Consider the following 16,802-nt stretch of genomic DNA (forward strand, 5'->3'; position numbering starts at 1 on the left):
CATTTATCAAAACTCATCGATTGCACACTTGAAATTTGTGAATTTAATTTTAGGTCAATTACACACCTCAAAAAAAATGTGTTAATCTGAATTTCTAGGAATATTATAAAAATAGTTGAAAAGTTACATAATACATTTATCAGTTTACTAAAAACAGGTTAAAATTATTTAAACCTAATATAAATCATTTACACATTTTTATAAGTTACCAAAATAAGAATAAATCTGTAATATTTTCCTAATACCTTAATTTCTATTAACAGTATAATATATAGCTAAAACGATATTATGATGAAATCTTTTTAAAACATGGTATTTATTAATTATGTATGCAAGCATGTACCCAACTTTGGTGTTTGGCTTTTCAGAATAATTAAATAAAAATCATATATGAAAATAAGACATACTTCATTTTGAGACCAATATAGTATAAAGCCTTTTAAAGACATGTAACGTTACAAAAACTTTTTTCCCTGCACAGAAAATGAACCTATGTGCAAACATCTTCAATTCCAAACTTGGCAAACATCATAATGACAGGCATTTTCCACTGAAAAGTTGTAATTAATGCAAAGTTAGATAAGAACAAAGGAAATCCAACTCCTTTCCCAAATCAGTAACAATTCAAAATCTCCAAGCTTCCTAAGACTCTCCTACTAACCGCTCTTCTCCAGTACCTCTTTACTCCCTGAGGAGGTTTTACAACCTGGCCCAAAATTTCTCTGACATTCTTGAGAGGTGAGGAGTCTACGTCCCCTCCCCTTCAATGAGGGGCTGTGTGACTGTCTGATCAATAGACTATGGCAGAAATGAGGCTATAGTTCTGGGCCCAGGCCTGAACCTAGCAGCTTCTACTTCCTGGCTCTTGAGATTCTCTGCCAAGCTAATGAGACTGTCCAGGCCACAGAGAGGTCAATATAGTAGGTGGACTAAGCCAGTTGGTTGGACGGTGCCAGCTCAGGTCCCAACCAACAGCCACCTTCAACCACCAGGTGTGAGAAAGTGAGTGAGGTGAGGGAGCTTTGAAGATGACTCCATCACAGCTACCATTTATCTGTAACCACATGAAAGACCCCAAGTGAGATCCACCTCACTGAGTGAGAACAGTCAACCCTCAGAGCCGAGAGAGAATGATTTTTATTGTTAAGCAGCTAAGTTTGGGAGGACTTGTTATGATACCCATATATTTTTTCCTATTCTTAATCAGTACCAGGGCGTATAGAAACAGAAAGCGCATCGATGATGAAAGGACGTAAAATCCAAACCACACCACTCCTTCCTCTCTTCCAGTCCCCAAGTCGACAATCATAAACTGTCTAATCTCTGAGGGAAGGAATGGTTACTATCCCTTTTCACTTGACTTTGGTTTCTGCTCCTCCCTGACTCTTAAACAGCAAACAAGAGGAAAAGCATAAGGAGGAATCCCATTCTCTGCGCCTAACTCTATCCCAGTAGCGATCAGGGAAACAGAGAACCCCAGTCCTGCCTTCTCCACCGGAGGCCTTTTGGCATCTCATCTCCACCAACCTCCACCCCTTCTCACCCAGCACTCACTCCGTGATCATCCAGTTACAGATGCAAAGAAGGAAAACACGACAAAGAAGGAAAGGCACGGATGTCTTTGCTCCTCTCTAGCTCCCACCACGTGCACAACCACGGACCCCAACATTTCTCACTCCCACTCCTTCAATGGAGTTTTACCTTAAGTACTATAACCCTCTAATAAATGCAGAGCTATTTGAATTTACTCACATCTCAAAAAAAATGCCCTCTCTGCTTACAATTTCCTTGTGAACTAAGTCTTGACACCTTCGAAAGGGCTGTGAAACCACACTACTCCTTACATTGTACAACGCAAGGGAAGCAGCATGTGACTCATTACCTTCCCAACAATTCGGCCCAATTCTCCACTTTCTAAATACCTGATACGTTAAAGTGACAAGAATACATGAGCAAGTAGAAGCATCATCTTGGAGACTCCCAAATACACATCACCTAAGTTCATACATATTATAGGTCCCCACGTGTCTGACTATGAAATCTGTCTAGGACGGCTTGTTCAAACTGGAGTGAGGACCCTCAATGAGGAGGCGGGGCACACATAGGACAGTGGGTGATTTCAGAAGCCTGAAACTACTTCCCAGTAACTTTTGTTTTATCTTTGTTTTTAATTTTGATAAAGATTTAAGATGCACATGCCATGTACTCCATGGATGGCCACCGTACTATGAGAGCATCAACCCATGCTTTCGTCTATAAACTTCCACTAAGTTGCTTCATGTTGGTAGAACAGATCAGAACGAACTTAATATGTAAATTAAACATTTTTGCCAAGAGAAGGTGATATAATGCAAAGCTCAAAATCATAAGTTCAACCTGAAAAAGGTATTAGAAACATTGAGCCCTTCCTAGTATGTACGAGCACACTGAACTGAAAAGAAGACCATTATTGGAAGCAATACATTCACAATAAAATGATCATTTAGATCCTACTACTCAAAAAAATAATTGCAGGATAAGCAGCACTGGTATCACCTCATTAAAAATGCAAAATTTCAGGTCCCACCCAAGACTTACTGAACCCAAATCTCCGTTCTAACAAGACCCGCAGGTGAACCACGCGCACATTCACGTTTGAGAAGGACTGATTTAGAATCAACACCACAGTATCATTCTTCACATCAATGCTGCAAACTTCAACTGTAAAAACAAAATTTGTATTTGTTACTATTTGATGTAAGAGTATTTTGGGTTTCGTAATTGCATAAGAGATACAAGTTTATACCTCATATTATGTCTCTAGACATGTAGGCAATATTGATAATTTAGGCCAACATTCTCAACACCTTAAGAAAGGACACAATTTATGCTCTAATCTAATTGATCAAATTGAGCACTCAGCGCTCAATGGAAGTGAACTCAGTCTTTGTATTCTGTGTAAGTAACTCTGGTCATCCTTAATCACTCTTAAAAGATTATTCCACCCAATTTACTTTCTATAGTGCCTGGCATAACCAAATGACAGTGAATACAATTTTGACACAGGTAACTACTATCAGGAGAGGGTACTTCTCAACGACCAACTGCTGAACACCATCATCAGAATGGTCTGGCGGCACCTGGATACAGAATTATTAGGCAACTGAAGCTCTTGGATACTCATCAACCCTTAATACTCAAGAGACAGACACACACTGCACACTCCTGTTCCTTCCAACCCGGCCTGCTCTCCTGATGGCAAATTTAATTAGAAAGGGATGTGAAAGACACAGACACTTTAGGAGGGAAAATTTGAAATCTCATGGGTGGCACTCCCATACTTAACCTCAATTCCACAGTCTCCTTTCATCTCCTCTCTGTATGTCTGTCCATACACCTATTTGCTAGATTAAAATGTAAGACCCTTTGAGAACAAAAAACTCCTTTTTTGTATGCCCAATTCACCTCCCTTCTGCAATCAGCAACCAGCAGGGAATGTAACCCATTCTGAATAGGCACTATTAAATAAAGAAAAAACTCTATTCTGGAAATGGCAACCACCACTTGCATACAACAGTTTCATCACAGCAGCTTAATAAAAATCAGTCTACCTCTATAACAGTCCCTGTACTTTTGATCCTAGTAAAACTTCCAAACTGAATTTTCTGAAATAATAACTTCAAATACCAGTTTAAATGCCCACTGAGAGAAAAGTACATGACATTTCCTTTAACAACACAGACAAGGATTCTACTGTATGTGAATTTTCCAAATGCATGGAAATGCACCACTTTTTAAAATTTATATTTAAGATATAAACCTTTCTTTTAATTAATTATGTAAACTAAAGTATTTACAAATGTCTAGGGTTGTTGCAAATAATAGGGAGAGGATAAAATGAAACAGGTCATCCATGAAATCAGTAATATTTGAAGCTGAGTAACAGACACATATTCATTAAACTATTCTATTTCTGTACATGTTTGAAATTTCTCATTTAAGAAAATTTACACTACAGTACTTGAACTCGGCAATAGATTCTTAACTACAACACCAAAAGTACAAGCAACAACAACAAAAATAAGTAAATTGGATTTCATCAAAATTAAACATTTTTGTAAAAATGGTACTATCAAGATAGTGAAAAGACAACACATACAATGGGAGAAAATATTTACAAATCATATACCGTATCTAATAAGGGTCAAGTATCCAGAATATATAAAGGAGACTTACAAAAAGAGGAACAAACCAGTTTTAAAATGAGTAAACTTGCACTGCCATTTGTCCAAAGAAGCTATACAAATGCCAGAAAGTACACAAAAAGATGTTTAACATCATTAGAACCTGGGAAATGTCAATCCAAACCAGAGTGAGACACCACTTCACAACCACCAGGGTGACTATTAAAAAAAATACTGTTGGCAAATATATGAAGAAATGGAACCCTTGTTCATTGCTGGTAGGAATGTAAAATGGTGCAACTGCTGTAGAAAAGTTTGGTGGGTCCTCCAAAAGTTAACCATAGAATTACCATCTGACCCACCAATTCCACTCCTACGTATATACTCAAAAGAAGTGAAAACAGGAACGTAAATATCTGTACACAAATGTTCATACCAGTAGCAGGTCTTTTCACAATAGCCCAAAGGTGGAAACAATCAGAATGTCCATCATGAGATGAATAAACATTCTGTAGTATACACAATGGAGCATTATACAGCCATAAATTAAACAAAATGTACTACACAATGGATGAACCTTGAAATCATTGCGCTAAGTGAAACAACCCAGACACAACAGGTCATACATGGTATGATGCCATTTATATGAAATATCCGGAATAGGTACATGAAAAGACAAAGTAGACCGGTGGTTGCCAGGGGCTCAGAGGCAGCGGCAATGGGGACTGACTGCTTAATGAGTGACATACAGCATCTCCTTTGGGGGTGGTGAAAATGTTTTGGAACTAGATCAAAGAGATGGCACAACGCTGTGAATGTACTAAATACCAAAGAATGTGCATTTAAAATAGGTAATTTTATGTTACATGAATTTCATATTCCCCCAAAATAATTTTTCACAATTACTTATTTCACACCAACCTAAATAGGAGTACATTAATATTATTTAACACTTTATTCATCATTCAAGAGTGATCAGTTTGTAGGCTTGCATACGGATTTTGTCCTTAAACCAAACACTAGCACAGAATGCAATTGCCACTTAAAAGTCTAAGACTTCCCCTCCAATTATATTATCAGTAGGCTGATATAACCAAGTTTTGAGAATTCTCAGAGTGAGAATGTGAAGAGAATATTTACACAGAAAAAAAAGTAATTTTAGCCAGATATCTATAATAAAATGTGACTTAAGCATTCGAGCTACATAATAAAATGTAGTGTGAACGTTGCAGCATGGTTTGAACAAACCAACTATGAAAAGCCATTGTGGAGCTGAAATTTTGAAGTATGGACTGGATATCAATCATTAAGAGAATTTGTGCTAACTGCACAAGGTGATTAAGAGTACTGTGGTTATATAACAAAATACTTGGAGAGAAAATGTCAAGATGACTATAAAATATGTATCACAAAAATGGGGACAATAATGCTAATAATGACTAAATGTGGATGAGTACATGGGGTCTGACAATTAAGTTCACAAACTCATCCTAGAAAAAGTGCTGCATACCCCATTGCTGAATATCACGGCGGTCATCTTCAAAGTACTCCCCTTGAGAATCTATGCACCGATGTCAGCACCTAGTCCACCCTTCAAAGCAATTTTGGGACTCTTTTCTGGAATGGCCATCAGAGCTGTCGTCATATTACCCTTGATGTCCTGAAAGTCATCAAAATGTCTTCCTTTCAATATTTCCTGTACCTTCGGGTAAAGAAGTCATTGGGGGCCAGATCAGGTGAGTAGGGAGAGTGTTCCAATACAGTTATTTGTTTACTGGCTAAAAACTCCCTCCCAGACAGTGCCGTGTGAGCTGGTGCAGTGTCATGATGCAAGAGCCATGGATTGTTGGTGGAAAGTTCAGGTCATTTTCGTCTAACTTTTTCACACAATCTTTTCAGCACTTCCAAATAGTAAACTTGGTTAACTGTTTGTCCAGTTGGTACAAATTCATAATGAATAATCCCTCTGATATCAAAGAAAGGTTAGCAACATCATTTTGACTCTAGATTTGGACTGATGGAACTTTTTTGGTCGTGGAGAACTGGCTGACTTCCATTGTGCACTTTGACGCTTTGTTTCCGGGTCGTTTTGGTTACACCCATGTTTCATCACCAGGGATAACACGGCCTAAAACATCGTCTTGCCTTTCCAAAAGGTCTTGGCAAACTTCGACTCTTCTTTGCTTTTCTTCGTTGGTGAGACCTTTTGGGACCATTTTTGCACAAACCTCTCTCATGCCAAGATTTTCAGTTAAGATCTTCCTGTTTCTCTATTGATGTTTACTTGGTCTGCTATGCTTCTTACAGTCAGTCGACAATTTTAACGCACAATTGGACGAATTTCTGTAATGTTTCATCAGTTCTGCTTGTTACTGGCCACCCTGGCCGCTCTTCCTCAGTAATACGTTCTCTCCCCTCAGAAAAACGTTTAACCCATTTGTACACTGCCCTTTTCTTCATGGCGTTATCCCCATAAACTCAGACTAACATGTCCCTGATTTCACTTCCACTCTTGCCAAGTTTAATAAGAAACTTAATGTTTGTTCATTGCTCTATTTCAAGCTTAGACATTCTCGCTACAGAACACAAAGACACGCAACAACAATAACGAACGCCACTCAGCAAGACACAAACACAGTTGTGAGACACGGACATACCATGGGTAAGAGACCTCACCAAGCTGTTTGCACAGTGCTGCCAATGTAAGTGCATGGGGACAAGTTCACAAACTCGCCAGACCTCACATCGGGTTCATTACACTATTCCCTCAACTTTTCTGTGTGCTTGAAATTTTTATAACAAAAGTTAAATTTTTAAATTAAAACAGTTACAAAGTTGCATAAACAAAAAGTAAACCTTGATCTTAATCAGGTAACTACAGTTTGACTCATTATTTCCAGAGTTTGGTAAAGTGGTGCCTTACCAACTTTTCATTTCTTTAAAACTTTTGTTAGCTATTAATGTGTCTAAAACAAGGAAATCATTTTCCATAATCATTTTGACTTTGTAGAGAATTACAGTCTTAAGAGAGCAATGGAAAATCCACTAAGCATGTGTTTACTTTTTTTTAGGTTCAGTCCTGACAAGTAATGCCTTTAAGGAAAGTGGCATCCAACCTTAAGTAAAAAGTCACTGAGCTGGAGTGGGGGACTATAAAATAAAACTAAAATACTGGACAACACACTACCACCTTTGTACTGTTCTACAGGTCATTAAATGTGACTCTGTGTATATATAAGGTAAAATTTCAAGTCTCACCACTTAACAAATAGAAATACCATGTATAAATTCTAAGCCAGTATAAAAAGAAAAAAAGAAAAGAAAGCATGGCAGAATTGGCATAAATAAAAACAAAACAGGTGGCTAAAATAAGGTCAAATATACCATGAAATATCACAAGCAATGTGACTTGAAGCTCTTAAAGATATGTTACCAAATTATATTTATAAAAATTCAATTTTATGCTGTTTGCCAAAAGACAGAGCTAAAACTAGTACTGCATAGAAAGGTTAAAAGTAAAAAAATGGAATCCTCAACAAAACACTAGCAAACCAAATCCAAGAACACATAAAAAGGGTTGCACAGCTCCAAAGAATCGAAAACGTGTCCACACAAAAATGTGTACACGGACTTTTTTATAGGAATATTATTCATAACAGCCTAAAACTAAAATCCCAATGTTCATCAACATATGAAGGGATAAAAATGTAGTATATCTATATAATAGAAAATACATATGATTCCAGACTTAGAAGAAATTCCAACTGCAATTATCATCAGTAACAATTATTAGCTTCACCAGAGTTCAGTACCTAAAACCTAATGACATAAATTTAATTAAATTGAGTTAAAACAGTACACAATTGTACTTTCAGGGACTGCTATACAAAGTTCATGGTTTAAATGAAGTTTCAGAAACAGAAAAACCAAACATTTTAAATATCAATAGAAAGTATATTTCTATCACCAAAGAGGTTTGAAAATCAATGATTCTAAATAAATGAGTTGAGTGAAAAGTATGCATTCCTCTGAAATAATATCTGAAATTTTATATACTATGTCTGTAATGCGAAGGAACGAAACATTAAATCATCACTGACTTCACTTTAGACAGACAGGCTATGAGACAGGCAGCTATTTGGTTAAGGGAGAGAGAAATTCTTGAAACAAATGGTGATGGAAGGAGAACTGACTCTGGGTGGTGAACACACAATGTGATATATAATGTATATCTACATTAGTAAATGTGATATATAGATAATGTATATCTATATTAGTAAAGTTACATAGAGATAATGTATCTCTATATTAGTAAAGTTCAGGTGTACACCTGAAACCTATGTAACTTTACTAATCATTGTCACCCCAATAAACTTTAATTAAAAAAAAAGAAATTTGATACTGGTTGACCCTTATACAATGGCTGTCATTTTTCTATTCTCCCACCTTCTTTAAATTCTTAATCTTTAACAGTTGCTTCACCAGTAAAATTTCTATGTAGATATTTAAAGTCTATATTCTGAAATATCAAGATTTCTTCAATCATGTAGTACAGCACAGTAAAAAAAAAAAATGGGTTCTTGAGTCAGGTTTGGCTTAATAGCTGAGAGGTTCTAAGCCTCAAGAAGGTCATTAGGCTAAGTCCCAGTTTCCACTTATGTAAGTTACATAGTAGCTCTTAGATTTTTATTCCTTTCCCTTTGCTCAGTGTCTCAGACTAGTTACAGCATGGTTATTGGTTCTATCTTGTGTTTTCATTATTGAAATTATGTAAATATTGTGGTTACTGCTAGGGCAAATAGTGTACTGTGATTATTTCAATACTGTTTAATAAGGGTTCAAAATAACTGTATAGTACCTTGGTTTTCTAACGTCTCCGTCGAGAAACATTTCGGTTTACGAACGCCGTAACACAGAATTAAATGCTTCAGTTTTCGAACACGCCTCGGAAATCAAACATGTCACAGAGTTTCTGCTGAGTGCAAGATCTTGAGGCCTTGCTGTCGGCTGTTTTTGAATGTTTCAGAACTTGTGGATTATGTTCGAAAACCGAAGTACCACTGTATATTTTGTACTATAATTTCTCAATAGCACGTATTTGTTACAAGGCATGTTAGAAAAGGTGGGAAAAAGAAGTCATCTGTGTGTCACTAAAATGTTTGAACGCTGCTGTAATGTCTTTAATTTTCTCCCTACTCCTCCCCACTTTACTATTTACATATTACAAAATAACAACCTAATCACAATTTAGTCTTCTAATAACAAAATTCAATAAGTTCGTCAAACAAAACTATCTTGAAAAATATTTTTCCTATTTACCAAAAAAAGAAAAATTATTACATTAACAGCAACCAAAACTGTAAGACACCTAGAAAAATGCCAAACAAGAAATATTCTACATACTCAAGTAAATAAAATAAGATTGACCAAGCAGAGAAGCCTGTCATATATTATTTCTTGACCACTATCTTTTCAGTACCTGAATGGGATAATTCAGTACCATAAAGATGTCAAGTATACCAAATAATCTAAAATTTTAATGGGATTCCCAATTAAAATCAACCCCAACAGACATTTAATAACCTTGATAAATTCACCTATTACATTAAAAATATATGTGTGTGTGTGTGTGTGTGTGTGTGTGTGTGTGTGTGTGTATATATATATATGTATGTATATGTATATACAAGTGGGTAAAAGAGCAAGAACATTAACATGCCCACAGGTGTCTCAAGTTGTCCTGAGTGATCCGCAAGCACTCTAAGCACCTGATGGGCGAGCCAGCTTGGAAAGCGTCTCACAAATGCCTGAATCTGGTTTAGGAGTCCCTAACTCAGTAGTTCTCAAAGTAATCCCCAAGACCTCTTCAGGGGGTCTAAACTATTTTCAAAATAATACTGAGAGACTATTAGTCTTTTCATTCTCACTTTCTCCCAACTGTACCGTGGAGTTTTCCAGAGGTCACACGAGGTGTGATACTGCTATGTACAGACTGAATGCACAAGCAGATGAGAAACAAACTATTGTCTACTGGGCTGGCCCGGTGGCTCAGGCGGTTGAAGCTCCATGTTCCTATCTCCGAAAGCTGCCGGTTTGATTCCCACATGGGCCAGTGGGCTCTCAACCGCAAGGTTGCCAGTTCAATTCCCCAAGTCCCACAAGGGATGGTGGGCTCCGCCCCCTGCAACTAAAATTGAAATGGCACCTTGAGCTGAGCTGCCACTGAGCTCCTGGATGGCTCAGTTGGTTGGAGAGCGTCCTCTCAACCACAATGTTGCCAGTTCAACTCCTGCAAGGGATGGTGGGCTGCGCCCCCCTGCAACTAGCAACAGCAACTGGACCTGGAGCTGAGCTGTGACCTCCACAACTAAGACTGAAAGGACAACAACTTGAATCTGAATGGCACCCTCCACAACTAAGATTGATGGGACAACAAGTTGACTTGGAAAAAAGTCCTGGAAGTACACACTGTTCCCCAATAAAATCCTGTTCCCCTTCCCCAATTAAAAAAAAAAAAAAAAAAAAAAAAAAAAAACGGTCTACTAAGTAGAGGTTTGCAAAAATATTTAACAATACCACTCTTCTCGTTACTTTTTGAAACAATTATTTAACAATGTTATTAATGTGATGGGTTTATTTTTTAATTAATAAATACCTTAAGAACTTTTCCATTTAACTGTAATATGGTAAATATTGATAAATATAACTCACATACACAAAAACTTTTGGGATTCCTTAGGAATTTAAGAATGTGCAGAGGTCCTAGGGCCAAAAAATCTGAGAACTGCTATTCTAACCCAACCACTGACTCTCAGTTCCTCACTTAAACAATGCCTTGCCCACCTTTATAGATCAATTGCAGGACTGGAATAAGCTTAGGATAACTAAAGACACAATGATGGGCAAGTAACATCAAAAGCAGATGTATCAGCATAGAGTTCACCGGTACAGAACAAGATAATAACAAAAGTTTATCATCTGCTTATTCATTTATAGCAAACTAGGACTTCTTCCCTTCTGCCACCTAATAATTTCCCAAAGTACAATGTAGGCACAAGCTAAGCCAAGAGAATTCTCAGACTGCATCCTTTTTCTTTCTCTGATCTAAAGTAAGAGGTCAGACTATTAAGTTCACGAACTCATTCTAGAAAAAGTGCTGCACACCTCATTGCTGAATATCACTAGTCACCTTCCAAATGCTCCCCTTGGGAAGCTAGGCCCCGATGCCAGCGCCAGTCCATCCTTCAAAGCAATGTTGGAACTCTTTTTCTGGAATGGCCATCAGAGCTGTCGTCATATTACCCTTGATGTCCTGAATGTCATCAAAATGTCTTCCTTTCAATATTTCCTGTATCTTCAGGTAAAGAAAGAAGTCACTGGGGGCCAGATCAGGCGAGTAGGGAGGGTGTTCCAATACAGTGATTTGTTTACTGGCTAAAAACTCCCTCCCAGACAGTGCCGTGTGAGCTGGTGCATTGTCGTGATGCAAGAGCCACGAATTGGTAGTGAAAAGTTCAGGTCGTTTTCGTCTAACTTTTTCACGCTGCCTTTTCAGCACTTCCAAATAGTAAACTTGGTTAAATGTTTGCCTGGCTGGTACAAATTCATAATGAATAATCCCTCTAATATCAAAAAAGGTTAGCAACCAACAAGTTCGCGAACTTAATTGTCACACCTTGTATGCAGATAGAGGTTTTTTTAATTAAATCAAATATATACAAATGGGAAATTTCTTTGTTGAATTAGATTAGACTATTTGCCACTTGGAACACTCCCTCTTTGTGAAGCTTTGGAGTACCTGATATCCTCACAGCTCCTTCTGGACAGGTTCCTTAAGCAGATCACCATGTTTTCTATCACAAGGTAAGGACCATGCTACCCTGACTGAGCAGGAAGAATGTCTGACACTAGGGCAATCATCTAAAAGTCAGACATCTGTCTCAGACAGCCAGAACTCTCAAGAAAGGGGGGAGTTTGCCAATAATGACAGGAGCATTACCCGTAGTTAAAAGCCAAGAATAGTGGAGTCACTATACCAGCTCACCACTGGTATAGAGAACCACAGCAACAAATAATCTGATGCTGAAGATACCCCAGAACTCTACTGAATCCTGAAAGACCTTCTAGTTCCCGAATGATATCCCCACCGCCATGATATCTGACCATGGGGTAGGTAATCTTTCTTCCCTCTATGTCCTTTTTTTCCCCCGGGAGTGGAGGGAGGGGGTTTAATACACCAGATTCCTTATAACCCCAAAAATATAACTACATTTAGGAAATCCAAAACAAAAAAAGAGACTAAATGAAGAATTGGAAACTGAAAATCTAGATAATCCAGATGCTGTCTTCTTTGCACAGATCAGTAAAAGAAAATCCATCCCATTGTGTAAAAGGAAACAGTAGGCCATCGCTAGAGCACACAAACTCCCATAAGGTCCCCGTATCTAAACTGATGACTGAGAAGGTTATCGGAAGAAATGAAAATATTGGCCTTATATTTTGTATGATGTTAATATTAATTCCTACCCTTTGTCTCAAGAGTTTCCCCAAATGAAAAAAGTCAGGGAAGCTTGCTGCGCACCCCATCAAAACCTCATTCTCAGAATTACACAAGCTGGAACAAAATTCTGTAATTTAATCTTTCAACAAACGTCACTGATATGACAAAACATGTTATCCACATAGAATTAGATACTCAGATTAAATAATAAAATCTAATTTTAAATTAACATTGGCTAAAAAGTTAAAGTAAGGATTAATTAAACATAAGAACTGATATAAAGATTAATTAATTAAATATAATACTTAACTGTCAAGTATTTTATGTTCTTTCCTCGAACTGAAAAGTGGCTCAGTGCCTCATCTTGAGAACTGATAAACAGCTGCTCATTTCTCACACAGTTCTACCTGGCCAGAAACATGCTAGGCCAGGACAGCTTGAAAGGGAAGGGGACGTGAGATAAATATAAAATCTTTAAAAGTGGGGATCTTTATGCAAGAGAGTAAACCAGATCAATAACTCATTTTACACGAAGAATGTTAATTCTAAAATAGGACTTTCTCCTTCTAGACTTTCTTCCTAGACTGTGTTTTGTTCCTTTTACAAATACTTATAATACCCTTGAAGGAAGGAGAGACATACCTCGGAGATATTGCGGGTTCGATTCCAAACCACCGTAGTAAAGTGCGTATCACAATAAAGCAAGTCACACAAATTTTTTGGTTTCCGAGAGCATACGAAAGTTATGCTTACACTATACTGTGGTCTACTAAGTGTGCAATAGCATTAAATCTAAAAAAACAATGTACATACCTTAATTTAAAAATACTTTATTGTTTAAAAATGCTAACCACCAACTGAGACTTTAACGAGTCATAATCTTTTTCGGTCTTACCTTCAATGTGTAAAAACCGCAGTATCTGCGAAGCGCAATAAAATGAGGTCTGCCTGTACTAAACATACAAAAGTTCAAAGCAAACTAATTCACAAAGCAGTAAAACTTTCATGCTCCTCTCCCCCTCCAGTCTCTTATATGGGACACCAAAGTAAAAAGTCCAAGCAGCTCTGGTCAAAACCCTAGGATTTCTTAGGTACAATTTGAAAGACACTCAAGCAAAGGAGTCCATGAAGCATTATTAAAAAAAAAAAAAAACTTTTTTTAAAGCATGAGATAACTGTTTTTTAATTTCGCTGCCATCATTTCCCTTCAACATGAGCCAAAGATAAAGACTAGAAATTAGTCTTGAGCATGGGAAAAAAACATTAGCATTCCTTCTACATTCCTTCTAAAACCAAACATTTAACAACAGGCTCTACTGTTTGCAATTTAAACTTGACATCATCCATGAAAATCTTTATGAATCAATACAAGACACATTTTTCTCTAAACATAAACAGGCAAGAATAAATCTCTCTCCTCTGAGTAGCTTTTTTCCATTGGGAAAGAGCCTATAAAGTAAAAACCAAGTAAAATAACAACATATACACACGTATTTTTTAATCTAAAGAACAGACTTCTGTAATTTTGACCCGAACTGTTAAAAAATAATTTTTAATAAGACAAACAGTGAAGATAGAGAATTAACTGGCTACTTGATAATTTTTAAGAAATCATTCTCAAAATTCCCTCAGGCTTGGTGGTGGCATTGTGCTTGTTTTTTTCCCTTAAGTATTATCTTTCCGATACACCTGAAGGATTTACACATGAAAGGATTCGGAGACTTTTGCTTTAAAATATCCAACAGGTGGATGAAACAGGATGGGTCATGTAATAACAATGGCTGGAGCTGGGTAATTGTGACATGAAGCTTTATTACATTCACCTCTTCTTTGTATCCAGTTGAAGAAAAAGGTCTCCTATGCATCAAAACATCCTGCCAAAAGTAGAAAAATTTCTGTCCCACTAAATCACCCAGGATTGTGCGTATTTTTATTTCTCGGGTTTAACAATAAGTTCTATTCTTCAAGCCAATTAACTTCCTCCAGGAGACCTGTAACTGAAATACAAGACTCACCTTGCTGTCTTTTAATTCCACTCATCTCTAGAGGACTGCCAAGTGAGCTTATTTTAACTTCAAGACCACATATCCATTTGGAGTCAGAAGGATGAACTATCACGGGTTGTTTTTGTTTAACTTAGTCTCTCCTTAGTATTTGAACTAAGCTTGGTGGGTGGTATACAAAGGTGAAAAGTAACAGATGTTGTTCTGTCCTAGGAAGTCATCTCTTTCAATGCGAAGTGTAAAAGTCTCAAACGAACATGACACGCAGAAAAGTTCCCAAAATCGCAGGATAGGTAACTCCACAAACATCCTTATACTCCCACCCCCACCCCACCCCAAAACCTTTTAAGTACGATTAGGAAGGTGCGACCCCGGTTGGTGTGTTTCCTCTCCTCCTCCTTTCTTAGGGGAGGTGCTAGAGAGAGAGGAAAAAAAAATCCCCAAAGACAGGCCGGAAGAAGGAAAGCGAAAAGCATGGAGCCTGGACAATCGGTCCTCAAATAACCGAGAACTGTATCCAAATTAGATCAAGTGAAGAGGGAGGGAGTCAGATGTTAAACCCTCAACCCACCTGAGCGGCTCGAAGGGTGGAAAACAACCCCGGCAGCAGGTACAGCTGATTCGCATTCCCTTCCTCCTCCACGGATTCACAGGCACAAAGGCGTGAAGAGAACTCTCCCCGACCCTCGCCAATCGCAGCGCCGCAAAAACAACCCCCACTCGCCGGGACCAGGTGGGGAGATCCTCCCCGCGGGGCGGGGACGCCCCAAACCGCTGCCCAACTCTTCGAGCTGAACCCCCTCGTGCCCAGGCCGGGCTGCGGGCAGCGGTGGGAGTGGGTCTCGGCTGGGAGCCCCCGCCCGCCACCGAGGCCCTCCGCGCCCGCCCGGAACTGGGGTCTCCGGCCCGCGCCGCCCACTCCGGGCCCAGGCCCGGTTCCCCGCGGGACTGGCCTGGAGCCTTGACCTCAGTCGGTCCACCCCGCGCCAGCAGGACCCGCGCGACCCAGTACGCAGTGCTGGCCGCCGCCTGGCGAACCCAGCCACTAGCTACCTGTCTTCGCTCTTGTTTTTCTGCTTCTTCCCCATTGCGTGACAGCGGCGCTCGTGGTCCCGGCCCCTCTACTCGGTCTCTCACAGGTCCACTGTCCCCCGGAGACTTCGGTCTCCGCTCGGCTCCGTTCCCCCCGCGCTGCCGCCTCTCGCACCCGGCTCTCCACAGACCCGCGCACTGGGACAGGGCACATATGGTGTGAGCTCGCAGTGCGCACGCGCATCGCCCCGCCGCCTCGGCGTGGGGACGCAGGGCGCGGCTCATCGAGAGCCGCCCTGGGGCTAGAGCGTCTCCAGTGGAGCCGCTCGCCAGGCGGGAGCGCCAGCGCCCCCTTCCCGCAAGCGTCCGCCGCGCACCGACGCCCGAACCGTTTCCAGGTTCTAGAACCACAAGCGGACAATGAGGCTGAAGATTCCCCACATCCGCCCCTCCTCGCCAGAGAATGCCGACTTGGGCACTGGCGCTTGGTCAGAGGGAGACCTTAGGCTTCCCTTCCACCTTTCAACCTCTACTCCTTTGTATTCTCAGCTGCAGGAAGTTCAGTAAAGTACCACAATGAACCGAAGATAAGCGCTCTGATTATTCCCAAAGCAGATAAACCCTGGACAAAATTGGTCCTCAGTAACGTCCATGAATGTACAGTCACTGACAATATAAAACAAGGGGACATCCATTAAGTCCTCTGAATAGGTCTTAATGTTTACGAGAGCAAGTTCTAAAAATGTGTGTTAGGGAACTGACGAGGGTGGTGAAAATGTTCTATTTTCAGGATCTGAACGGTAATGTTACGGGTGTTAACTATACAAAAGCTAATCACGCTGTATGTTACTCTTTTAACTTTTTTAAAAAGGAAAATGTTCAATAAACAGGATGTAAACGAAGTTGGAGTCTCACTCCTGAGCAGGAGCGTAGCTATCTCATTTGACTTAACGTTGCGCGTGCTGAGGATCAGAGCCCAGTAAAAGTCTGACAACTCCAGGCTGAGCACTAAAAAACTAGGACTCCCAGCATCCTTTGCTCCCGCGCCCTTTGGGCAATGGATTCGCAACCTCGGGTTCCAGGCCGCCGCGGCAGAGGCGCACG

The 16,802-nt window shown here is 39.5% G+C and overlaps 1 protein-coding gene across 1 annotated transcript in view; it reads right to left on the reverse strand.

Moving 5' to 3' along the window:
* The window catches only part of EIF5B (eukaryotic translation initiation factor 5B), a 63,289-nt gene extending 47,333 nt beyond the window's left edge, over nt 1–15,956 (reverse strand). The window contains exon 1 of the mRNA XM_081068476.1: nt 15,720–15,956. Coding sequence (XP_080924602.1) covers nt 15,720–15,754 — 35 coding nt within the window. The 5' untranslated portion in view covers nt 15,755–15,956. The remainder of the gene's footprint in view (nt 1–15,719) is intronic.
* Nucleotides 15,957–16,802: the final 846 nt, after the last annotated feature.

The sequence above is a fragment of the Rhinolophus hipposideros genome (assembly GCF_964194185.1).
Source record: "Rhinolophus hipposideros genome assembly, chromosome: 12".
In the NCBI taxonomy this organism is placed as follows: Eukaryota; Metazoa; Chordata; class Mammalia; order Chiroptera; family Rhinolophidae; genus Rhinolophus; species Rhinolophus hipposideros.